General features: G+C 43.4%; 2 protein-coding genes across 2 annotated transcripts in view; one reads left to right on the top strand and one right to left on the bottom strand.

Annotated features, from left to right (window-relative positions):
• The window catches only part of LOC106603835 (organic cation/carnitine transporter 2), a 14,851-nt gene extending 8,382 nt beyond the window's left edge, over positions 1-6,469 (top strand). The window contains exons 2-10 of the mRNA XM_014198018.3: positions 428-531; positions 805-959; positions 1,078-1,249; positions 1,487-1,613; positions 1,804-1,901; positions 2,627-2,841; positions 3,087-3,269; positions 3,432-3,567; positions 3,731-6,469. Of these exons, the coding sequence (XP_014053493.1) occupies positions 428-531; positions 805-959; positions 1,078-1,249; positions 1,487-1,613; positions 1,804-1,901; positions 2,627-2,841; positions 3,087-3,269; positions 3,432-3,567; positions 3,731-3,809 (1,269 nt within the window). The 3' untranslated portion in view covers positions 3,810-6,469. The remainder of the gene's footprint in view (positions 1-427; positions 532-804; positions 960-1,077; positions 1,250-1,486; positions 1,614-1,803; positions 1,902-2,626; positions 2,842-3,086; positions 3,270-3,431; positions 3,568-3,730) is intronic.
• On the bottom strand, positions 5,987-23,734 carry slc22a21 (solute carrier family 22 member 21). The gene is made up of 10 exons (XM_014198016.3): positions 23,292-23,734; positions 22,320-22,423; positions 21,567-21,721; positions 21,246-21,417; positions 20,875-21,001; positions 17,801-17,898; positions 12,414-12,628; positions 11,976-12,158; positions 10,834-10,969; positions 5,987-8,502 (listed from the first exon to the last, which is right to left on the bottom strand). The coding sequence occupies exons 1-10, from the start codon at positions 23,688-23,690 to the stop codon at positions 8,433-8,435; spliced, it is 1,659 nt and encodes a 552-aa protein (XP_014053491.1). The 5' UTR covers positions 23,691-23,734; the 3' UTR covers positions 5,987-8,432.

Here is a 23,734-nt window from a genome sequence, read left to right as displayed (position 1 = left end):
AAGATTCTAAGGGGATGTATCAAAGCTCTGCTCAAGTTACTGATATACAATATATTATGCTTTAAAAGACCAGGATGACCTCAGGTAAATGAGTGACTTTACTACTCTAGTATCTCATTCTACTCACAGAATGATTGTCTATGTTCAAAACCATGTGACCATAACATCAGAGTGAGGTGTGAAGAGGTTCCTCAACAGACCAAAGTCAGCAAGCCTGAGTAACAACACCTAGACAGACAACCCCCCCCCCCCCCCGCTCATTCCATAGAATCCTTTAGTAGAACCAGCATTTCTGAACTTGATTTGTCTGATGGGAATTTTCTGTTGTATGTTGATGCACTGAAGTTTGCACCATCGACTGTTCGCCCAATATGTATAACAATCAATATTTTTTTCTCACTATTCCCTGAATGCTGTTGTGTTTCAGTTTGACTTAGTGTGCAATGACAAATGGAAGCAGCCATTCACTTCCTCTGTGTACTTCCTTGGGGTGCTGTGTGGCTCCTTCTTCTCTGGACAGCTCTCTGACCGGTACTCCACCTCATGATGATCACTAAACAGTAAGGACGCATCCCAAATGGAACACTTTTACCTTTATAGTGCACTATAGTTCATAGTGCACTAGTTCATAGTGCACTATAAAGGAATAAAGTGGGATGGGGTGTAGCCTAATCTTTGTTGATCTGTATAGATGGACTGACTTGGTCTATTTGCAGCTTCATAAAATCCACAATAACATCTTTGGAATACTAACTCTTTGAAGTCCCCTCTCTTCTGATCTCTAAGTCCCTTGTGTGTTTATAGGTTTGGGCGAAAGCCTGTCCTTTTTGTGACCATGGCAGTCCAGACACTCTTTACCTTTGTTCAAGTCTTTTCTCAGTCCTGGGAAATGTTCTCAGTCCTCTTCTTCATTGTGGGACTGGGGCAAATATCCAACTATGTGGCAGCGTTCGTATTGGGTAAGTCATGCAAATCACAGGTTTAAGTGATGCCATTTTACAATCTTGGGTGAAATATAGTAAAACTGTAATAAACCCTCAAGTCTGTATTTTTTTGTTTATTTATTGCTTTATTCAGGCACAGAAATCTTGACGGCCACAGTGCGTGTCCTATACGTTACACTGGGGGTGTGTCTGTTCTTTGCCTTCGGCTACATGATGCTGCCTCTCCTGGCATTCTTCATCCGTGACTGGAGGTCGCTCCTTCTAGTTATGTCAGTGCCTGGCCTGGTATACATCCCCCTCTGGTGGTAGGTCATGGGTAATACACCTTAGACATCAACCAAAGGTCACAGAAAACAGTCTTCATTCATAAACAGTCACAAAATGCATAGACATTTTTACATGAGAAATACACTGTGCATGAGAAAATACTTCTGAAATAGGCTATACTATGATCCTTCCTCATTCTTGGCTTATTTTAATCATGTTTATGAAACCTAGTGTATTGTTTTGAACATTTACTTAAAAAATTAATTGTGCAACAGGTTCATCCCAGAGTCTCCCAGATGGCTGCTCTCTCAGGGAAGAGAGGAGGAGGCTGAGGCCATACTGAGAGATGCTGCCAGGAGGAACAGAGTCACAGCACCAGAGGTCATCTTTGAGGAGTCAGAGGTACCTCATTAAAATACTAAGCAGGTGCACCTGACTGACATCATAATCTCTATGAGATGGAATAAATGATTCATTTTGTGGCATTTTTTTTATCCTTCACATTTGGAAAGGTATGCAGTCTGACTGAGTTAACATAGAATTCATCTGGGTAACGCAGATTAATGTGTGCTACGAACACTATGATTTACAGGGTGAAGAGAAACCTAAACCAGATGAACATCACAGTCCTCTGGACCTCCTGAAGACTAGCAACATTCGTAAAATCACCGTCATATTGGCTCTAGTGTGGTGAGCATCCATGAAAGTTCACACGATCACACTGGGACACTCCCAAAGTCTACTCTTTTGAACCCTATCTCGTGATCATGGCATGCCATTCAGACATATGTAAAGCATTATTTACAGGGAAGTTATACCTGCAGCGAAAGTTAGGATCCGCTTCTAAGTGACTGGCCTATTGCCATGATCTTCAGTCTGTGAATATCTTTGACCACAGCCATAGTAGCCATGGTTATGGTAGCATGATGTAACAGTAGAAGCTGTTCTTGGTTTCTCGCAATCATAGACTGAATTGTACACCAACTTACAATAATACATGATAGTAACATGATTGTAACATTATGTATTTACGTTACACAACCAGCTCATCCCAGGACAGATGTTTGACAACAGGGGGGTTGCATGTGGAAGTGCATATGTTGAGAGACACTTAACTACACAGGTCAATGTTTGACGAGGTTAACAGATAGTAACAATGTTAATGTGTCAACAGTTCGAAAGATCAGGTTGAAGGGGCAACTAAGAAACAAAAGAATGTTATCCAAAAAGTTATGCAAAACCTGGTTAACGAAGCAACCTTGACCATATCACTTCACTCTGCATCTCCACAATACTATGTATTGTAGGCCTACAGTGGCTTTACCTGGCTGTCCTCACCTATTGTGAAAAGTCTCACTTCAGACGGCTGATATTTGCATTGTTTTCGTGTTTCATACTTTCAATGTGCTATCCAGGTTCACCCTGAGTATGGGCTACTTCGCCATATCCCTGAACACATCCCGTCTCCATGGAGACCCCTACGTGAACTGTTTCATCTCTGCTGCCATCGAGGTGCCTGCTTACGTCATCAGCTGGCTCTTCTTGCGCTACCTACCAAGGAGGATATCTGCCTCCGCTAGCATGCTGCTAGGAGGGGGAGCGCTCTACTTCATCCAGCTGGTACCGCCAAGTAAGACTGTGTACCAAATGGCACCCTATTTCCCCATAGGGCTCTGGTCAAAAGGAGTGCCCTATAAAGGGAATAGGGTGTCATTTGGGATGCAACCAGAAACTAGCCTGACTCGCAGTTCTTGGTCCCACAATACAGTATCATAACCATGAAAAAGATCACCAATAGTGCACAAATAACAAAAAGGCACACAAAAAAAGATTTAGGCTTTGATTAACAATACCATATGTATCTCTCTGGGCCAGGTCTACCTAGCCTATCCATAGCCCTGGAGATGTTGGGTAAATTTGGCATGGCCATTGGTACTGCACTGATGTATGCCTACACTGGAGAGCTGTATCCCACAGTGATCAGGAACACTGCGTTAGGCTCCTGTGCCATGATCTCTCGGGTAGGCAGTATCATCGCTCCCTACATCATGACCTTGAGTGAGTGTTTATTTTAAATGCAACAATTGACCACACAGTGGTGCTTAAAAGAGCCACATTCATATTCTGCTTTTCTGGCTATATATTATGTCAAGTCCCTTGCAATGTTTGAAATACATGAATAATTGTGTTCTCTCTCTCTCTTTCTCTCTCTCTCTAAAGGTACCTATTATAAGTATTTGCCATACATTTTACTGGGGAGTCTTCTTGTGCTGTCAGCTATGGCCATTCCCCTTTTACCAGAGAGCTTTGGCCATCCTCTACCAGAGACCATTAAGCAGATGCACAAACAAGAGTGGTGAGAAATATGCATCACCTCATACTGTAGTTTAGTTTATTGGTCTTTCAGCATTATTACAGGCTATTTATGAAACAGTTGCAATTAAAAACACTGAATGACTCAGCTGATGTTGATTATGAGTGAAAACAATCCTTTAATAGTGTGTTAATCTTTCCTACAGGCTAAAGTGCTCATCTTTGAAGAGGATAAGAGACCACCTGAACAGCCCAATGAAGAAGCCAAATGACACTAGATTGTGATGACTTTATAACTGCTTTGAAAATACACTAAAAGTATGTGGACATCATTTCAAATGAGTGGATATGGCTATTTCAGCCACACCCGTTTCTGACACGTGTATACAACTGAGCACACATCCATGCAATCTCCATAGACAAACATCATCAGTAGAATGGCCCTTACTGAAGTGCTCAATTACTTTCAAAGTGGCATCGTCATAGGATACCACCTTTCCAACAAGTCAGTTCGTCAAATTTCTGCCCTGCTAGAGCTGCCCTGTTCAACTGTAAGTGCTGTTATTGTGAAGTGGAAATGTCTAAGAGCAACAACGGCTCAGCCGCGAAGTGGTAAGCCACACAAGAACTGTTAGTCGGGAGCTTAATGAAATGGGTTTCCATGGCCAAGCAGCTGCACACAAGCCTGAGATCACCATGTTTAATGCCAAGCGTCGGCTGGAGTGGTGTAAAGCTCGCCGCCAGTGGACTCTGGCGCAGTGGAAACGCATTCTCTGGAGTGATGAATCACGCTTCACCATCTGGCAGTCCGACAGACGAATCTGGGTTTGGCGGATGCCAGGAGAACGCTACCAACCCCAATGCATAGTGCCAACTGTAAAGTTTGGTGGAGGAGGAATAATGGTCTGGGGCTGTTTTTCATGGTTTGGGCTAGGCCCCTTAGTTCCAGTGAAGGGAAATCTTAACGCTACAGCATAAAATTACATTCTAGACAATTCTGTGCTTCCAACTTTGTGTCAACAGTTTGGGGAAGGCCCTTTCCTGTTTCAGCATGACAATGTCCCTGTGCACAAAGCGAGGTCCATACAGAAATGGTTTGTTGAGATCGGTGTTGACTGGCCTGCACAGAGCCCTGACGTCAACCCCATCGAACACCTTTGAGATGAATTGGAACGCCGACTGCGACCATGGCCTAATCGCCCAAAATCAGTGCCCGACCTCATTAATGCTCTTGTGGCTGAATGGAAGCAAGTCCCTGCAGCAATGTTCCAACATCTAGTGGAAAGCCTCCCCAGAAGAGTGGAGGCTGTTATACCTGCAAAGGGGGACCAACTCCATATTAATGCCCATGATTTTGGAATGAGATGTTCAATGAGCAGGTGTCCACATACTTTTGGCCATACAGTGTATTTTTATTTGGTGGTTTGTCCAGTGTAAATACAAATAATTTTTCTTACATTTTGTATTGCATTGATCATGCCATAGATTGTATAAGACAAGTGTTTGTTGTTGGCTTTCATATGAATGTCTTCATAGCGTGTTAATAGAACAAATTTGACACTTTGCTTAACCTAGATGAAGGAAAAAGAGTCATTTTAAATTAAATGTAGGACGTCTTTCGAGGAGAGGCTTTGATACCAAGAGCCTGCCAATGCAATTTAGAATATTATTTATTTGGTTATCAAGAAGCCAAGAAAACACTCCTGGCCTCCCGAGTGGTGCAGTGGTCTAAGACACTGCATCGCTGTGCTAGCTGTGCCACTAGAGATACTGGTTGGAGTCCAGGCTCTGTCGCAGCCGGCCACAACCGGGAGACCCATGGGGTACACAATTGGCCCAGCGTCATCCGGGTTAGGGAGGGTTTGGCCGGCAGGGATGTTCTTGTCCCATCGCACACTAGCGACTCCTGTGGCGGGCTGGGCGCAATGCACGCTGACACGGTCGCCAGGTGTACGGTGTTTCCTCCGACACATTGGTGCGGCTGGCTTCTGGGTTAAGCGGGCATTGCATCAAGAAGCAGTGCGGCTTGGCTGGGTTGTGTTTCAGAGGACGCACAGCTCTCGACCTTCGCCTCTCCCGAGTACGTACAGGAGTTGCAGCGATGGGACAAGACTGTAACTACCAATTGGATACCACAAAAAATTGAAGACACTTATACCAACTCTCAAGATGTAAGAACAAAAACTCTGTTCAAACTCTAATATATACAGTACTAGTCAAAGGTTTGGACACACCTACTCATTCAAGGGTTTTTCTTGATTTTTACTATTTTCTACATATTTTGGTTACTACATGATTCCAAATGTGTTCTTTCATAGTTATGAGGTTTTCACTATTCTACAATGTAGAAAATAGTAAAAAATAAATAAAAACCCTTGAATGAGTAGGTGTGTCCAACCTTTTGACTGGTACTTGTGTATATATATATATTACAAATATATATTTACTGTCTTTATGTTGATAAAAAAACAAAAACAAAAAAAAACATGAGCTGGCGCACACCCAGAATAATAGTTGTGTGGAGGTGCTGACTAACGGCGAATAAACTAGAAACTATCAAAATAAAGAAAGTCGCACACTCCAGGTGTAATCTCCCAGCAATTTAATGGGTATTTACTGTGCCTTCCTCAGGGAAATGTCATGAATACTTGAACCAGGTTATGTAGACAGATAGTGCAATTAGTGTAGCCAATGACAATAGTGAAGGGTGTGTCATAATGGTTAAATTAACAAACATTAATGAAACTGTTAAAAAATAGTATATGGCATATTAAATATATTATGCTATTGTTATCATATAGAAACATAATGGAATATTGTACATCATATTAGCATCAACATACATTATTGTTTCATTAAATTTCACATAATCATTTTGTATATAATTTTTGTTACATGTAATCTTTTGGTTCAACCTTAATAAATAAATGCTTATGTTGATAACATTTTTATGAGAAGGTGTGAAAGGGCTAATCTCTGCATTTTACTATGAATTCATTATTTTGATAGGATATTTGTTGTTGTCCTCTAGCTCTGTGAGGTACAAAATCCTAGCAAGAGTCTATATAAAAATAAAACATGTGCAGTTATAAAATCAGTGAGTACAAATAAAGTACAGTTGAAGTCGGAAGTTTACATACACTTAGATTGGAGTCATTAAAACTTGTTTTTCAACCACTCCACATATTTCTTTTAAACAAACTATAGTTTTGGCAAGTCGGTTAGGACATCTACTTTGTGCATGACACAAGTCATTTTTCCAACAATTGTTTACAGACAGATTATTTCACTTATAATTCACTGTATCACAATTCCAGTGGGTCAGAAGTTTACATACACTAAGTTGACTGTGCCTTTAAACAGCTTGGAAAATTCCAGAAAATGATGTCATGGCTATAGAAACTTCTGATAGTCTAATTGACATCATTTGAGTCAATTGGAGGTGTACCTGTGGATGTATTTCAAGGCCTACCTTCAAACTCAGTGCCTCTTTGCTTGACATCATGGGAAAATCAAAAGAAATCAGCCAAGACCTCAGAAAAAAATATTGTAGACCTCCACAAGTCTGGTTCATCCTTGGGAGCAATTTCCAAATGCCTGAAGGTACCACGTTCATCTGTTCAAACAATAGTATGCAAGTATAAACACCATGGGACCACGCAGCCTTCATACCGCTCAGGAAGGAGACGCATTCTGTCTCCTAGAGATGAACGTACTTTGGTGCAAAAAGTGCAAATCATTCCCAGAACAACAGCAAAGGACCTTGTGAAGATGCTGGGGGAAACAGTAACAAAAGTATCTATATCCACAGTAAAACGAGTCCTATATCAACATAAACTGAAAGGCCGCTCAGCAAGGAAGAAGCCACTGCTCCAAAACCGCCATAAAAAAGGCAGATTACGGTTTGCAACTGCACACGGGGACAAAGATCGTACTTTTTGGAGAAATGTCCTCTGGTCTGATGAAACAAAAATAGAACTGTTTGGCCATAATGACCATCGTTATGTTTGGAGGAAAAAGGGGGAGGCTTGCAAGCTGAAGAACACCATCCCAACCGTCAAGCACGTGGGTGGCAGCATCATGTTGTGGGGGTGTTTTGCTGCAGGAGGGCCTGGTGCACTTCACAAAACAAATGGCTTCATGAGGGAGGAAAATAATGTGGATATATTGAAGCAACATCTCAAGACATCAGTCAGGAAGTTAAAGCTTGGTCACAAATGGGTCTTCCAAATGGACAATGACCCCAAGCATACTTCCAAAGTTGTGGCAAAATGGCTTAAGGACAACAAAGTCAAGATATGGTAGTGGCCATCACAATGCCCTGACTTCAATCCTATAGAAAATGTGTGGGCATAACTGAAAAAGTGTGTGCGAGCAAGATAGCCTACAAACCTGACTCAGTTACACCAGCTCTGTCAGAAGGAATGGGCCAAAATTCACCCAACTTATTGTGGGAAGCTTGTGGAAGGCTACCCTAAACGTGTGAGCCAAGTTAAACAATTTAAAAGGCAACGTTACCAAATACTAACTGAGTGTATGTAAACTTCTGACCCACTGGGAATGTGATGAAAGAAATAAAAGCTGAAATAAATCATTCTCTCTACTATTATTCTGACATTTCACATTCTTACAATAAAGTGGTGATCCTAAATGGCCTAAGACAGGGAATTTTAATGATTAAATTTAAGGATTAAATGTCAGGAATTGTGAAAAACTGAGTTTAAATGTATTTGGCTAAGGTGTATGTAAACTTCCGACTTCAACTGTAAGTACAAAATATGCTAAACAATACTGATACTTTGCACATATAAAATACATAGAAAAAGTGCTTTATAAGCATCTTGGTTAGTTACACAATGTGGTAATACAAATACATGTTGAAGGAAAAACTGAGGTGTCCAGTAGATGTCACAAAGTATCGGACACATCTTCCTCTCCTGTCGTTTGGCTCAGTTTACACACTGGTCTCTTTTTCCATCTAAGGGAAAGGCAAAAAATAGACCATTGACATATCAGACATGCATCATCATCTCAGAAACATCATCTCTGCAAGTGTGTGATTCTGGTTTCAAGTAAGCTTCAAAGAATGGTTGGTTGTTGATAAACTAAGTTGATAAAAATGCTTTTCACATTCTCAAAGTTTTGGGTTCAAACTTCTTGAATATAAACTGTTAAATATGAAACATGAAATATTTCCACCTGTACATATCACGTCCTGACCCTAGTAAGATGTCATTTTCTATAGTAGTGTAGGGCAGGGCGTGACAGGGGGTGTTTTTTGGTTTATCTATGTTTTCTATTCTATGTTTAGGTTCTAGTTTGCCTATTTCTATGTTGGGATTGTTTGGGGTTGATCTCTAATTGGATGCAGCTGATCCTCATTGCCTCTGATTAGAGATCATATTTAAGTAGGGGTTTTCCTCATTGTGGTTTGTGGGTTATTGTCTTTTGTGTACTGTGTTGTCCTCTCTGCATCACGGTTTGTTGTTTTGTATTTTCAAGTATTTCTGTGTATTGCATTCAGTTTCACTTTTAATAAATATGTGGAACTACGAACACGCTGCATCTTGGTCCGCTCCTTCGAACAGCCATGACAGAATAACCCACCATAAAAGGACCAAGCAGCGTGGTAAGGAGCAGCAAAGGTATCTGGAGGAATGGACTTGGGAGGAGATTCTGGATGGTAAAGGACCCTGGAGTCAGGCTGGGGAGTATCGCCGACCGAAGGAGGAACTTGAGGCAGCGAAGGCAGAGCGACGATACTACGAGGCGTTATATGCACCGATAGGCAAGTGCGAGAGGCACCCCAGATTTTTTTGGGGGGGGACACACGGGGAGTTTTGCTAAGTCAGGGTGGAGACCTGAGCCAACTCCCCGTGCTTACCGTGGGGAGCGGGGGACGAGGAAAGCACCGAGCTATGCTGAAATGCGCACTGTATCGCTCATACGCATTTAAAGCCCGGTGCGCTCGGTGCAAGCTCCTCATCGTTGTCGGGCTAAGATTGGCATTCAGCCAGGAAGGAGTGTGCCTGCTCAGCGCATCTGGCCGCCAGTGCGTCTCCTCAGCCCAGTTTATCCTGCACCTGCTCTACGCACGGCAGTCCTCATTCCCCAGCACAGCCCAGTTCGCCCTGTGCCAGCGCTCCGCCCGTGCCGGGCTACAGTGACCATCCAGCCAGGACGTGTTGTGCAGGCCGTGCGCTCCAGACCTCCAGTGATGATCCATGGCCCGGAGCTTGTAGGGATGATCCATGGCACGAAGCATCCAGTGATTATCCATGACGCGGAACCAGTAGTGATGACCCATGGCACGGAGTCTCCAGCGACGCTCCTCAGCCCTGAGCCTCCAGCGACGCTCCTCAGCCCTGAGCCTCCAGCGACGCTCCTCAGCCCTGAGCCTCCAGCGACGCTCCTCAGCCCTGAGCCTCCAGCGACGCTCCTCAGCCCTGAGCCTCCAGCGGCGGTTGGCGGTCCGAAGCCTCCGGCGATGATCCATGGTCTGGTTCCTCCGGACATACAGAAGCGGGGGGGATCAGTGGGCGGTGGGGGTACTACGCCCAGAATCAGAGCCGCCGCCACAGACATTAGTCACCCACCCTACCCTCCCTTTGTGTTTTTGTGGTTGTTTTGTTGGGTTTTTGTTTGCATTCAGAGTCTGCACCTTTGGGGGTACTGTCACGTCCTGACCCTAGTAAGATGTCATTTTCTATAGTAGTGTAGGGCAGGGCGTGACAGGGGGTGTTTTTGGTTTATCTATGTTTTCTATGTTTAGGTTCTAGTTTGTCTATTTCTATGTTGGGATTGTTTGGGGTTGATCTCTAATTGGAGGCAGCTGATCCTCATTGCCTCTGATTAGAGGTCATATTTAAGTAGGGGTTTTTCTCATTGTGGGTTATTGTCTTTTCAGTAGTGTGTTGTCCTCTCTGCATCACGGTTTGTGTTGTATTTCTGTGTATTGTATTCAGTTTCACTTTTAATAAATATGTGGAACTACGAACATGCTGCATATTGGTCCGCTCCTTCGAACAGCCGTGACAGTACAATTGTAGAGCTCATGTATTATAACTCCAGTGCCCCGTGCCTTTTTGACCAGCTGGGTTGTGTCCCTAGAAACCAACAAACAAAAACGGACCAAAACATGGAGGGACTACCTGAACTTGTCAATTAAGACACTTGTTTTCCATTGCAAAAGGTTTTGCTACGGTGTGCACTAAGGAATATGACCCTGTTGTCCCATGTGGCCCTCTTACAATACCCTGCCAGCAGAGAGCATCACACATACAGCAGCCTTGGTATTATATGGCCTTACCCTGGGAAGGTCTGCATGTGAGTGATGGTGTCTGGAAGAGGCACTCGATAGCTCTCAGGCAGCAGGAGGCTAAGCAACCCAGACAGAGCTGTAAGACTCCCCATTAGAATGTATGGCAGCGACTTGGAACAGCCTCCTGTGTCAAAGACAGCAGCAATACATGAGAGAGTGGAAAACATTGTTTTCAATTAGATCAGCTCAAAACAATACTATGAACAAAAGGTGAAGAGACTTAAGAGTGTTTTATGCTCTGCTTCTGCCTGTCTGGCAGAGGAGGCTAGTGGGAGGAGCTATAAGAGGACGTGCTCATTGTAATGGCTGAAATGGAATAAATATAATGGTATCAAACATATGGAAACAACATGTTTGACTCAGTTACATTAATTGCATTCCAGCCATTACAATGAGCTCGTCCCCCTATAGCTCTTCCCACCAGCCTCCTCTGATGTCTGGATGCATAAATCACCTGGTTGGACTGCATTTAACAAGTTTAACCAGGACTGGATACAATAAAGAGTAAATGTAAGAAGGTAAGAGGAAGCCCCAGTTGCCAGAGAGAGTTGGGTGGAGGGGTTCCAAACTCATACAGATTGGACAGGACAGGAAGTGGCAGAGTGGGCAGAGTCATCACACACACCTGTCTAACGAGGGAGAGGGAGGGGAATGTGTGTCTACCCAACAGACAGAGAGGAGAGAGGAGAGGAGTTGATAGGATAGCACTATATTTTTTACTACTAAATATTTTGTATTTATTGAGAAACTATATGGTAACAAGCAATACTTGCAGTTAGCTATTCATTTTCCTATTTATCGAGAAACTACACGGTAACAAGCAGTACGGAAAAATCAATTTGTTTAAGTGGTGGGGATTGTGTACACTTGCTCTTAAACTCGCTGTTGTTCATTACACAAGACTCAACACCATAGTTCATTTTTAGTTATTGTATGTAATTACAAATTTTTTACACATGTAGTTTCTGAGAAAATACAAAGTAAAAAGTGCTGAACTTCACATCCTAAACTTCAGAATGACAGTGATAGGCTAAACAATAACAAAGTGACAAAGGGGTGATATTACTGCTCTGCAGTGCTTCCATGTGCAGATCTGTCTTTCCTTTAGCTTCGCTTTGAGTCCTACCCACCCAGATAGATGAAGTATGGGGCAGAGATGCTCCCCACTCTGGAGGCCATGGAACAGGCCCCTATGGCTGTGTTCCTCACGACAGTGGGGTAGAGCTCAGCCGTGTAGGCGTACACGATGGAAAAAGCTGCAGTCACACCAAACTTCCCCAGCATCTCTAGTGCAGTGGACACAGAGCTCAGATCTGCCATAGACACAGCAATGAAGGGCCAATGAAGGTCATGTCATAGATTCTTATAGAAGGGTTCATTTGTTTTTGTAATATACTATTCTGTACCTGAAATCTTGTCACCATTCTATGCCATCAATTGTCCGTTTTCAAACTCAATATTGTTGATTCAATCTGATTTTTATTTGCATGTCTATTTCTCTCTATTATTAAGGGTGATGTGATAACAGAATACCTTTATGAATACCTCTATCTTTGTTTGAGTCTTACTTGGTGGTATGAGGTTTATGCAGAGCAGCACCACCCCACCCAGAAACAGAGTGGAGAAGAGACACAGGCGCCGTGGGCAGCAGCGGAACATGAGCCAGGCCATGGTATAGGCAGGGACCTCAATGGCAGCCGACAGAAAACAGTTCAGATAGGAGCTCCCCGCCAGGTTGGACGTGTTCAGTGACAAGGCAAAGTACCCGATGGACAGAATGGTCCTGAAGAGACAAACATAGGTTGCGTCCATCATTGTTTGCGTCCCACCTAATTCCCTATACAGTGCACTACCCTTGACCAGGGCCTGTAGACATGGTCTTTTGAAGTGACAATCAACACACATTACTGTAATATGCTGGTGCAGGGAATGAAACCCTCTGTCAAAACGGTGCAGAGAATGAAACCCTCTGTCATAATGATGCAGGGAATGAAACCCTCTGTCATAATGGTGCAGGGAATGAAACCCTCTGTCATAATGGTGCAGGGAATGAAACCCTCTGTCATAACGGTGCAGGGAATGAAACCCTTTGTCATAATGGTGCAGGGAATGAAACCCTTTGTCATAATGGTGCAGGGAATGAAACCCTTTGTCATAATGTTGCAGGGAATGAAACCCTCTGTCATAATGGTGCAGGGAATGAAACCCTTTGTCATAATGTTGCAGGGAATTAAACCCTCTGTCATAATGGTGCAGGGAATGAAACCCTCTGTCATAATGTTGCAGGGAATGAAACCCTCTGTCATAATGGTGCAGGGAATGAAACCCTCTGTCATAATGGTGCAGGGAATGAAACCCTCTGTCATAATGGTGCAGGGAATGAAACCTTCTGTCAAAATGGTGCAGGGAATGAAACCCTTTGTCATAATGGTGCAGGGAATGAAACCCTCTGTCATAATGGTGCAGGGAATGAAACCCTCTGTCATAATGATGCAGGGAATGAAACCCTCTGTCATAATGGTGCAGGGAATGAAACCCTCTGTCATAATGGTGCAGGGAATGAAACCCTCTGTCATAATGGTGCAGGGAATGAAACCCTCTGTCATAATGGTGCAGGGAATGAAACCCTCTGTCATAATGGTGCAGGGAATGAAGCCCTCTGTCATAATGGTGCAGGGAATGAAACCCTCTGTCATAACGGTGCAGGGAATGAAACCCTCTGTCAAAACGGTGCAGGGAATTAAACCCTCTGTCATAACGGTGCAGGGAATGAAACCCTCTGTCATAATGGTGCAGGGAATGAAACCCTCTGTCAAAACGGTGCAGGGAATGAAACCCTCTGTCATAATGGTGCAGGGAATGAAATCCTCTGTCATAACGGTGCAGGGAATGAAACCCTTTGTCATAATGGTGCAGGGAATGAAACCCTCTGTCATAATGGTGCAGGGAATGAAACCCTTTGTCATAATGTTGCAGGGAATGAAACCCTCTGTCATAATGGTGCAGGGAATGAAACCCTTTGTCATAATGTTGCAGGGAATGAAACCCTCTGTCATAATGGTGCAGGGAATGAAACCCTCTGTCATAATGTTGCAGGGAATGAAACCCTCTGTCATAATGGTGCAGGGAATGAAACCCTCTGTCATAATGGTGCAGGGAATGAAACCCTCTGTCATAATGGTGCAGGGAATGAAACCCTCTGTCATAATGGTGCAGGGAATGAAACCCTTTGTCATAATGGTGCAGGGAATGAAACCCTCTGTCATAATGGTGCAAGGAATGAAACCCTCTGTCATAATGATGCAGGGAATGAAACCCTCTGTCATAATGGTGCAGGGAATGAAGCCCTTTGTCATAATGTTGCAGGAAATGAAACCCTTTGTCATAATGGTGCAGTGAATGAAACCCTCTGTCATAATGGTGCAGGGAATTAAACCCTCTGTCATAATGTTGCAGGAAATGAAACCCTCTGTCATAATGGTGCAGAGAATGAAACCCTCTGTCATAATGGTGCAGGGAATGAAACCCTCTGTCATAATGGTGCAGGGAATGAAACCCTCTGTCATAATGGTGCAGGGAATGAAACCCTCTGTCATAATGGTGCAGGGAATGAAACCCTTTGTCATAATGGTGCAGGGAATGAAACCCTCTGTCATAATGGTGCAGGGAATGAAACCCTCTGTCATAACGGTGCAGGGAATGAAACCCTCTGTCATAACGGTGCAGGGAATGAAACCCTCTGTCATAACGGTGCAGGGAATGAAACCCTCTGTCATAACGGTGCAGGGAATGAAACCCTCTGTCATAACGGTGCAGGGAATGAAACCCTCTGTCATAACGGTGCAGGGAATGAAACCCTCTGTCAAAACGGTGCAGGGAATGAAACCCTCTGTCATAATGGTGCAGGGAATGAAACCCTCTGTCATAACGGTGCAGGGAATGAAACCCTTTGTCATAATGGTGCAGGGAATGAAACCCTCTGTCATAATGGTGCAGGGAATGAAACCCTCTGTCATAATGGTGCAGGGAATGAAACCCTTTGTCATAATGTTGCAGGGAATGAAACCCTCTGTCATAATGGTGCAGGGAATGAAACCCTTTGTCATAATGTTGCAGGGAATGAAACCCTTTGTCATAATGGTGCAGGGAATGAAACCCTCTGTCATAATGGTGCAGGGAATGAAACCCTCTGTCATAATGGTGCAGGGAATGAAACCCTTTGTCATAATGTTGCAGGGAATGAAACCCTCTGTCATAATGGTGCAGGGAATGAAACCCTTTGTCATAATGTTGCAGGGAATTAAACCCTCTGTCATAATGGTGCAGGGAATGAAACCCTCTGTCATAATGTTGCAGGGAATGAAACCCTCTGTCATAATGGTGCAGGGAATGAAACCCTCTGTCATAATGGTGCAGGGAATGAAACCCTCTGTCATAATGGTGCAGGGAATGAAACCTTCTGTCAAAATGGTGCAGGGAATGAAACCCTTTGTCATAATGGTGCAGGGAATGAAACCCTCTGTCATAATGGTGCAGGGAATGAAACCCTCTGTCATAATGATGCAGGGAATGAAACCCTCTGTCATAATGGTGCAGGGAATGAAACCCTCTGTCATAATGGTGCAGGGAATGAAACCCTCTGTCATAATGGTGCAGGGAATGAAACCCTCTGTCATAATGGTGCAGGGAATGAAACCCTCTGTCATAATGGTGCAGGGAATGAAACCCTCTGTCATAATGGTGCAGGGAATGAAACCCTCTGTCATAACGGTGCAGGGAATGAAACCCTCTGTCAAAACGGTGCAGGGAATTAAACCCTCTGTCATAACGGTGCAGGGAATGAAACCCTCTGTCATAATGGTGCAGGGAATGAAACCCTCTGTCAAAACGGTGCAGGGAATGAAACCCTCTGTCATAATGGTGCAGGGAATGAAATCCTCTGTCATAACGGTGCAGGGAATGAAACCCTTTGTCATAATGGTGCAGGGAATGAAACCCTCTGTCATAATGGTGCAGGGAATGAAACCCTTTGTCATAATGTTGCAGGGAATGAAACCCTCTGTCATAATGGTGCAGGGAATGAAACCCTTTGTCATAATGTTGCAGGGAATGAAACCCTCTGTCATAATGGTGCAGGGAATGAAACCCTCTGTCATAATGTTGCAGGGAATGAAACCCTCTGTCATAATGGTGCAGGGAATGAAACCCTCTGTCATAATGGTGCAGGGAATGAAACCCTTTGTCATAATGGTGCAGGGAATGAAACCCTCTGTCATAATGGTGCAGGGAATGAAACCCTCTGTCACAATGATGCAGGGAATGAAACCCTCTGTCATCATGGTGCAGGGAATGAAGCCCTTTGTCATAATGTTGCAGGAAATGAAACCCTTTGTCATAATGGTGCAGTGAATGAAACCCTCTGTCATAATGGTGCAGGGAATTAAACCCTCTGTCATAATGTTGCAGGAAATGAAACCCTCTGTCATAATGGTGCAGAGAATGAAACCCTCTGTCATAATGGTGCAGGGAATGAAACCCTCTGTCATAATGGTGCAGGGAATGAAACCCTCTGTCATAATGGTGCAGGGAATGAAACCCTCTGTCATAATGGTGCAGGGAATGAAACCCTTTGTCATAACGGTGCAGGGAATGAAACCCTCTGTCATAACGGTGCAGGGAATGAAACCCTTTGTCATAACGGTGCAGGGAATGAAACCCTCTGTCATAACGGTGCAGGGAATGAAACCCTCTGTCATAACGGTGCAGGGAATGAAACCCTCTGTCATAACGGTGCAGGGAATGAAACCCTCTGTCATAACGGTGCAGGGAATGAAACCCTCTGTCATAACGGTGCAGGGAATGAAACCCTCTGTCAAAACGGTGCAGGGAATGAAACCCTCTGTCATAACGGTGCAGGGAATGAAACCCTCTGTCATAACGGTGCAGGGAATGAAACCCTTTGTCATAATGGTGCAGGGAATGAAACCCTCTGTCATAATGGTGCAGGGAATGAAACCCTCTGTCATAATGGTGCAGGGAATGAAACCCTTTGTCATAATGTTGCAGGGAATGAAACCCTCTGTCATAATGGTGCAGGGAATGAAACCCTTTGTCATAATGTTGCAGGGAATGAAACCCTTTGTCATAATGGTGCAGGGAATGAAACCCTCTGTCATAATGGTGCAGGGAATGAAACCCTCTGTCATAATGGTGCAGGGAATGAAACACTTTGTCATAATGTTGCAGGGAATGAAACCCTCTGTCATATTGGTGCAGGGAATGAAACCCTTTGTCATAATGTTGCAGGGAATGAAACCCTCTGTCATAATGGTGCAGGGAATGAAACCCTCTGTCATAATGTTGCAGGGAATGAAACCCTCTGTCATAATGGTGCAGGGAATGAAACCCTCTGTCATAATGGTGCAGGGAATGAAACCCTCTGTCATAATGGTGCAGGGAATGAAACCCTCTGTCATAATGGTGCAGGGAATGAAACCCTTTGTCATAATGGTGCAGGGAATGAAACCCTCTGTCATAATGGTGCAGGGAATGAAACCCTCTGTCATAATGATGCAGGGAATGAAACCCTCTGTCATAATGGTGCAGGGAATGAAGCCCTTTGTCATAATGTTGCAGGAAATGAAACCCTCTGTCATAATGGTGCAGGGAAGGAAAGCAACAATTCAAGCACCATTACTTAGCTCCTCATACAAGAAGTCAGACTGAAAAAGGCATTTATTTAGTCGACCGAAACATCAACCAAATAAATGATCGCTAGGTAACAGAATCTGTGTGGGAACCCCTAGATAACGTTATCTGTGTGGGAGTAATTCTTGTATGAGGTTGGAAACCAAGATGGGGATAAAAACATTCAGTATCTGGGTTTATGGGGCAGATGAGTTTTGTTTGTTTGTTATTTGCGATGCAGGGTGTCAGGGGAACGGACAAGACTCACCAGACCAGCCACAGCGTGATGGACACCCAACGGATGTTGCTGGACCTCACCAGATCACAGATGTTGTGGGCCACCAACTTCCCAGCCTTGGGGTCTAACTGCAGTACAGTAAAGCACACTTGTCACAACAGGCATGCTTGATTAAACTTGTGCAATGGGTTGACCTACAGGCTCAGCCATGAGTTTCAAAGGACAGTTATACAAATTATGTCAACAATCTACCATCTGTGTGGACAGAGATTAAGTAGGATGGGGATGAGAAATACAAAGGGCCTTTTCTGTTACGGAACAAGTTGACAGCTCATATGTCAGGTAGACTAACCTGGCTTGGATAAAGCAATATATGCTGAACAAAAACATAAACATAACATGTAAAGTGTTGGTCCCATGTTTCAGCTGAAATAAAAGATCCCAGAAATGTTCCATATGCACAAAAAGCTTATTTCTCACAAATGCATTTACATCTCTGTTAGTTAGCAATCTCCTTTGCCATGACAGGTGTGGCATCAAGAAGCTGATTAAACAGCATTATCATTACACAGGTGCACCTTGTGCTGGGGACAATAAAGGCAACTCTAAAATGTTCAGTTTTGTCAAACAACACAATGCCACAGATGTCTCAAGTTTTGAGGGAGCATGCAATTGGAATGCTGACTACAGGAATGTCCACCAGAGCTGTTGCCAGAGAATCCAATGTCGTTTTAGAAAATGTGGCAGTACGTCCAACCGGCCTCACAACCGCAGACCATGTGTAACCATGCCAGCCCAGGACCTCCACATCCGGCATCTTCACCTGCGGGATCGTCTAAGGAAGGGGGTGGTGGGTGCTGAGGAATATTTCTGTCTGTAATAAAGCACCTTTGTGGGGGAAAACTCATTCTGATTGGCTGGGCCTGGCTCCCAAGTGGGTGGGCCTATGGCCCCTGCCCAGTCATGTGAAATCCATAGATTAGTGCCTAATGAATATATTTCAATTGACTGATTTCCTTATATGAACTCAGTAAAATCGTTGAAATTGTTGCATGTTGTGTTTATATTTTTGTTCAGTACACAAAACAAATCAATTATATTTCTATCTCAAAGCAAGTGACAACCAATATGCTCATCTTATGGACTACAACCTCCACAAGTAAGGGTATGTCATAATGTTATAGGCTTAAATGACAGCATGCCACATTGAGAAGTGAAGGAGATAAGTAAATACACATAACACAAGTTAGCCTGGAGGTAATTTTACGGGTCATGTGCACCACAGCAGGTCAAACACACTGGATTGTATTCATTAATAATCTTAGAGTAGGAGTGCTGATCTAGGATCAGGTCCCCGTGTCCATTAAATATCCTAGATCAGTACCTGTACTCTGAGATGCTTTAAGAATAAAGGCCAAGGTGACAAGGTAAAAATCTGTCGTTCTGCCCCTGAGAAAGGCAGTTAACTCACTCTTCCCCGGTCGCCAATGACGTGGATGTCGATTAAGGCTGCCCCCAGCACCTCTCCGATTCAGAGGGGTTGGGTTAAATGCAGAAGACACATTTCAGTTGAATACATTCAGTTGTGCAATTGACTAGGTATCCCCCCTTTCCTTTCCTTTGTCTAACAACTCCCTGGACTAAAACTTCAGATGAAAGTCGTAGCTACCTGTAGGGCTGCAATGCCATGCATGATACCTCTAGAAAAGGTTAGAAACTCAGAAACAAAAGCTTGAGAAGCCTTGACTGGACTAATCACGTTCACAGTGAGAAGCCTTGACTGGACTAGTCGAGTTCACAGTGAGAAACCTTGACTGGACTAATCACGTTCACAGTGAGAAACCTTGACTGGACTAATCAAGTTCACAGTGAGAAACCTTGACTGGACTAATCAAGTTCACAGTGAGAAACCTTGACTGGACTAATCAAGTTCACAGTGAGAAACCTTGACTGGACTAATCAAGTTCACAGTGAGAAACCTTGACTGGACTAATCAAGTTCACAGTGAGAAACCTTGACTGGACTAATCAAGTTCACAGTGAGAAACCTTGACTGGACTAATCAAGTTCACAGTGAGAAACCTTGACTGGACTAATCAAGTTCACAGTGAGAAACCTTGACTGGACTAATCAAGTTCACAGTGAGAAGCCTTGACTGGACTAATCAAGTTCACAGTGAGAAACCTTGACTGGACTAATCAAGTTCACAGTGAGAAACCTTGACTGGACTAATCAAGTTCACAGTGAGAAGCCTTGACTGGACTAATCAAGTTCACAGTGAGAAACCTTGACTGGACTAATCAAGTTCACAGTGAGAAGCCTTGACTGGACTAATCAAGTTCACAGTGAGAAACCTTGACTGGACTAATCAAGTTCACAGTGAGAAACCTTGACTGGACTAATCAAGTTCACAGTGAGAAACCTTGACTGGACTAATCAAGTTCACAGTGAGAAGCCTTGACTGGACTAATCAAGTTCACAGTGAGAAACCTTGACTGGACTAATCAAGTTCACAGTGAGATTGGTAAACAGCCAGACAGACATTCCAAACCCCATGGGGTTCTTTTATTGTTTTGTTCCTATCAGTAGGCTGTTAATAATCATAACTCACACAATTGGAGAGAGATGAATGAACAAGTAGCGGAACAATTCCAATGACATAAGAGTGTTTTGAAACTTGACCAGGTCCATAGGCTGTCATTGTGGCGGTTTATGTGAGCTCATATGTAAGTGTTCTGAAGTGACCTGTGAACTTTAGTGTTTGAAGTCCTTTTTGATCATTTAATTACTTGTTTTTAACTCCACAGGACGCTGAAAAACTCAAGATTGTAATAATTAAAGCTAAAGGGGAAAAACCACAGAAGGATACCAGTGAAATAGAAGCTAGACAAACATCTTTGGAGTAATGCAAACAAACAACTTGTCCAAAAACAAAATTACTTTTGTGTGACTGAGAGGATTCTATGTGATCAATATGGTAAGAATTCCACATAATCTAGAGAGCATGGCTATAGCCATATTGTTATTACCTTCACAATCTTTTCAGAGCTCCAGTATGTGCATAACGGTAAAAGCTAAAGGTTGATCTGGGATTGAAGAAATCACCTGTTCAGGCCGGAAGATGACCTCGGGTGCTGTGACTCTGTTCCTCCTGGCAGCATCTCTCAGTATGGCCTCAGCCTCCTCCACTCTTCCCTGAGAGAGCAGCCATCTGGGAGACTCTGGGATGAACCTGCAACATCACAAAAAATGACCAGGTTCATATCAAAGGTAGCCTGGTCCCAGATCTGTTTCTGCTCTTGCAAACTCCCTTGCCGTTACTGTCAAGCCAAAAACAATTGGCATGACAATGAGTGACATGGAGTTAGGATGATAGCACAGACAGACTGGCACTCATGCTATATCAGAGTCAAGTAATTGAATGGGCTTTAGGGAAGGATTGAATACCCTGCATACAGTATATTACACACACCTACCACCAAAAAGGGACATAGAGGAACCCTGGGAGGGTCAGGGCTAGCATCAGCATCCTCCAGTCTCTGATGAAGAAGGCCACTGCTGGAAGGAGCGTGTAGCCAATGGTGTAGAACATACAAACTCCAAGAGTGGAGTAGATTATCCGTTTGGATGGAGATAAAATTTCAGTTCCTGTAGATGAGAAGAATTTCTAAATGTATGAGAAGTTAAATGGTGCATCGGGCTTAAAGAAAACATTGTGCACATCAACACCAGTAACAACTGTGTAATAATGACATTGGATAAATTCATGAATGAATGATCAAGATAAATAAAGATACCTAGCACAAATGCAGCCACATAATTTGAGATTTGCCCCATCCCGACAACAAAGAATAAGGCACAGAATACAACCCAGGATGGAGAGAAGACCTGGAAAAATGTGAACACAGTCTGGACTCCCATGGTGGCAAAGAGAACATTTTTCCTCCCAAACCTGAGAGAAATAAAAGTTAGGTTGAAATCATCCACATGCAGATTTTGAGTAGGCTATTCCTAAACATCTTCAATCAGATGAAGAATTCTAAATGATCCTCCAATAAAGTAAGAATATGAAATGTTTTTATGGGATACTGTGTAACAGTTTTCTGTGCTTATTGCTAAAACTAATCTCTAAGGAAATGATGAAAAACAGAAAACACATAGCCATGCATTGGGGAGGAAGAGTCCAAACTAAAGATGACAGCAAAGCTTAACATTTTTAACATTTACATTTACATTTAAGTCATTTAGCAGACGCTCTTATCCAGAGCGACTTACAAAATGGTGCATTCACCTTATGATATCCAGTGGAACAACCACTTTACAATAGTGCATCTAAATCTTTTAAGGATATCCTATCCTAGATAACCTATCCTAGGTATTCCTTAAAGAGGTGGGGTAACATGTGACATAGGGTTTGTTCCAAATGGCACCCTTTTCCCTATATGGTGTACTCTTATTGAACAGAGACCTATTGGACCTGGTCAAAATAGTGCACACTATGTAGGGAAAAGTGTGCCATTTGGGACTCACACAGGCCAACCATTCATTACCTGTCAGAGAGCTGGCCAGAGAGGAAGGAGCCAGTGAGGACACCACAGAAGAACACAGAAGAGGTCAATGGGTTCTTCCACTTATCAGCACACACCAGGTCCCACTACACTCATACAAACAATCACACACACACACACACACACACACACACACACACACACACACACACACACACACACACACACACACACACACACACACACACACACACACACACACACACACACACACACACAGAGCATTAGGCCCATAAAATGAACGCATTAAGGGATAATGAATGATGGGCAAAATAATTGGACATACAATGGACATAGTAGTTGGGCAATATGAACAATCATTGGGCTAAATCCTAAAAAATAACATTTAGGTGAGACGTTTGGGAAGATCAGATGAATAGGTTTAGTTTTAAAAAAGGAAGTAATTTGTCGTTATGGATTATTGGTAGATTGTACAATTACATTCTTCATCTAGGCCTACTGTGGACCACATGGAGGATGCCTGTTCATCTGAGATCAATAGCCTTTTGTGAAGCAGCCAACCGCAAACATTTCAGAACGTGAGCTCATCGTATAGCCTATGCAATATGCAGTTGGAACCCGTATGGTGAATAGCCTACATTCCCAAACGTTGATGATGGAATATGCTAACAACTGTGCAGTGATGCATAAATTAATACTTTGTTCAATGCATGTGATGTCCAAGATGCCAAATATGTAATTCATTTGCCACGGAATAGCTACAAAATGACAGTGAAAGCAACGCAACAAAGTTTCACTTGCTGCAACAATGTTTTACTCGCATAACAATGTGTCACAGTATAGATACAAAGTGAGTGGAAGCAATGCAACAATGTTTTACTCCCATAAAAACAACAACATCGTATCCAGACAGACAACTGAAATAAAACAAAAACCCCACCCGCTGTAACCGTCGCAAAAAGTGGATGCGCGCCATCTCTCATCTCATCATACCTCGGACACAATAGTTGAGATGTACGTCCCCCGATCGTATTCCCAGCCATCCAAACAGGTCTCGTGCTGTATTTCGGAAACGTTGACATCGATCCCTGGGACATAACCTCTTTCTGAGAAACTCTTTATGACATCGAGTTTGTATCTGGCGCATTTACTGAGCACAACAGTCCCGCTTTCCTCCTCCAAAGGAATACTGTGATTTCTCCATTCGCCAGTAATGTTCGCATTTGCGGGTATAAGGCAATGGTGGGATGGTGTATCACCGATGAACACAATAGACATACCTGTAAAGCCGTTAGGGATGATACTCAAACATAAGAGAAAGAACACCATCTGTTGGAAAGGTCCCCATTCTCCAAGAAAGGCAGTGTTATCCTCATAGCCAGTCTCAGTCATTATAAAGATTGGAAGTGGGTTATTAGTGCGGCCCAGTGGAGAGA

Source organism: Salmo salar, chromosome 04 (assembly GCF_965601325.2).
Source record: "Salmo salar chromosome 04, fSalSal1, whole genome shotgun sequence".
NCBI classification, from domain to species: Eukaryota; Metazoa; Chordata; class Actinopteri; order Salmoniformes; family Salmonidae; genus Salmo; species Salmo salar.
Note: the sequence above shows the minus strand (reverse complement) of the source record. Positions and strands in the feature narration are given on the sequence as shown.

Excerpts from the sequence above, each read along its gene's own strand:
- slc22a21 (XM_014198016.3), bottom strand. The coding sequence starts at position 23,690 with ATGACTGAGACTGGCTATGAGGATAACACTGCCTTTCTTGGAGAATGG. Across the intron at positions 21,722-22,319 it reads TCTGGCCAGCTCTCTGACAG|GTTTGGGAGGAAAAATGTTC; the intron begins GTAATGAATGGT and ends TATTTCTCTCAG. Across the intron at positions 12,629-17,800 it reads ATCACGCTGTGGCTGGTCTG|GACCATTCTGTCCATCGGGT; the intron begins GTGAGTCTTGTC and ends TTGTCTCTTCAG.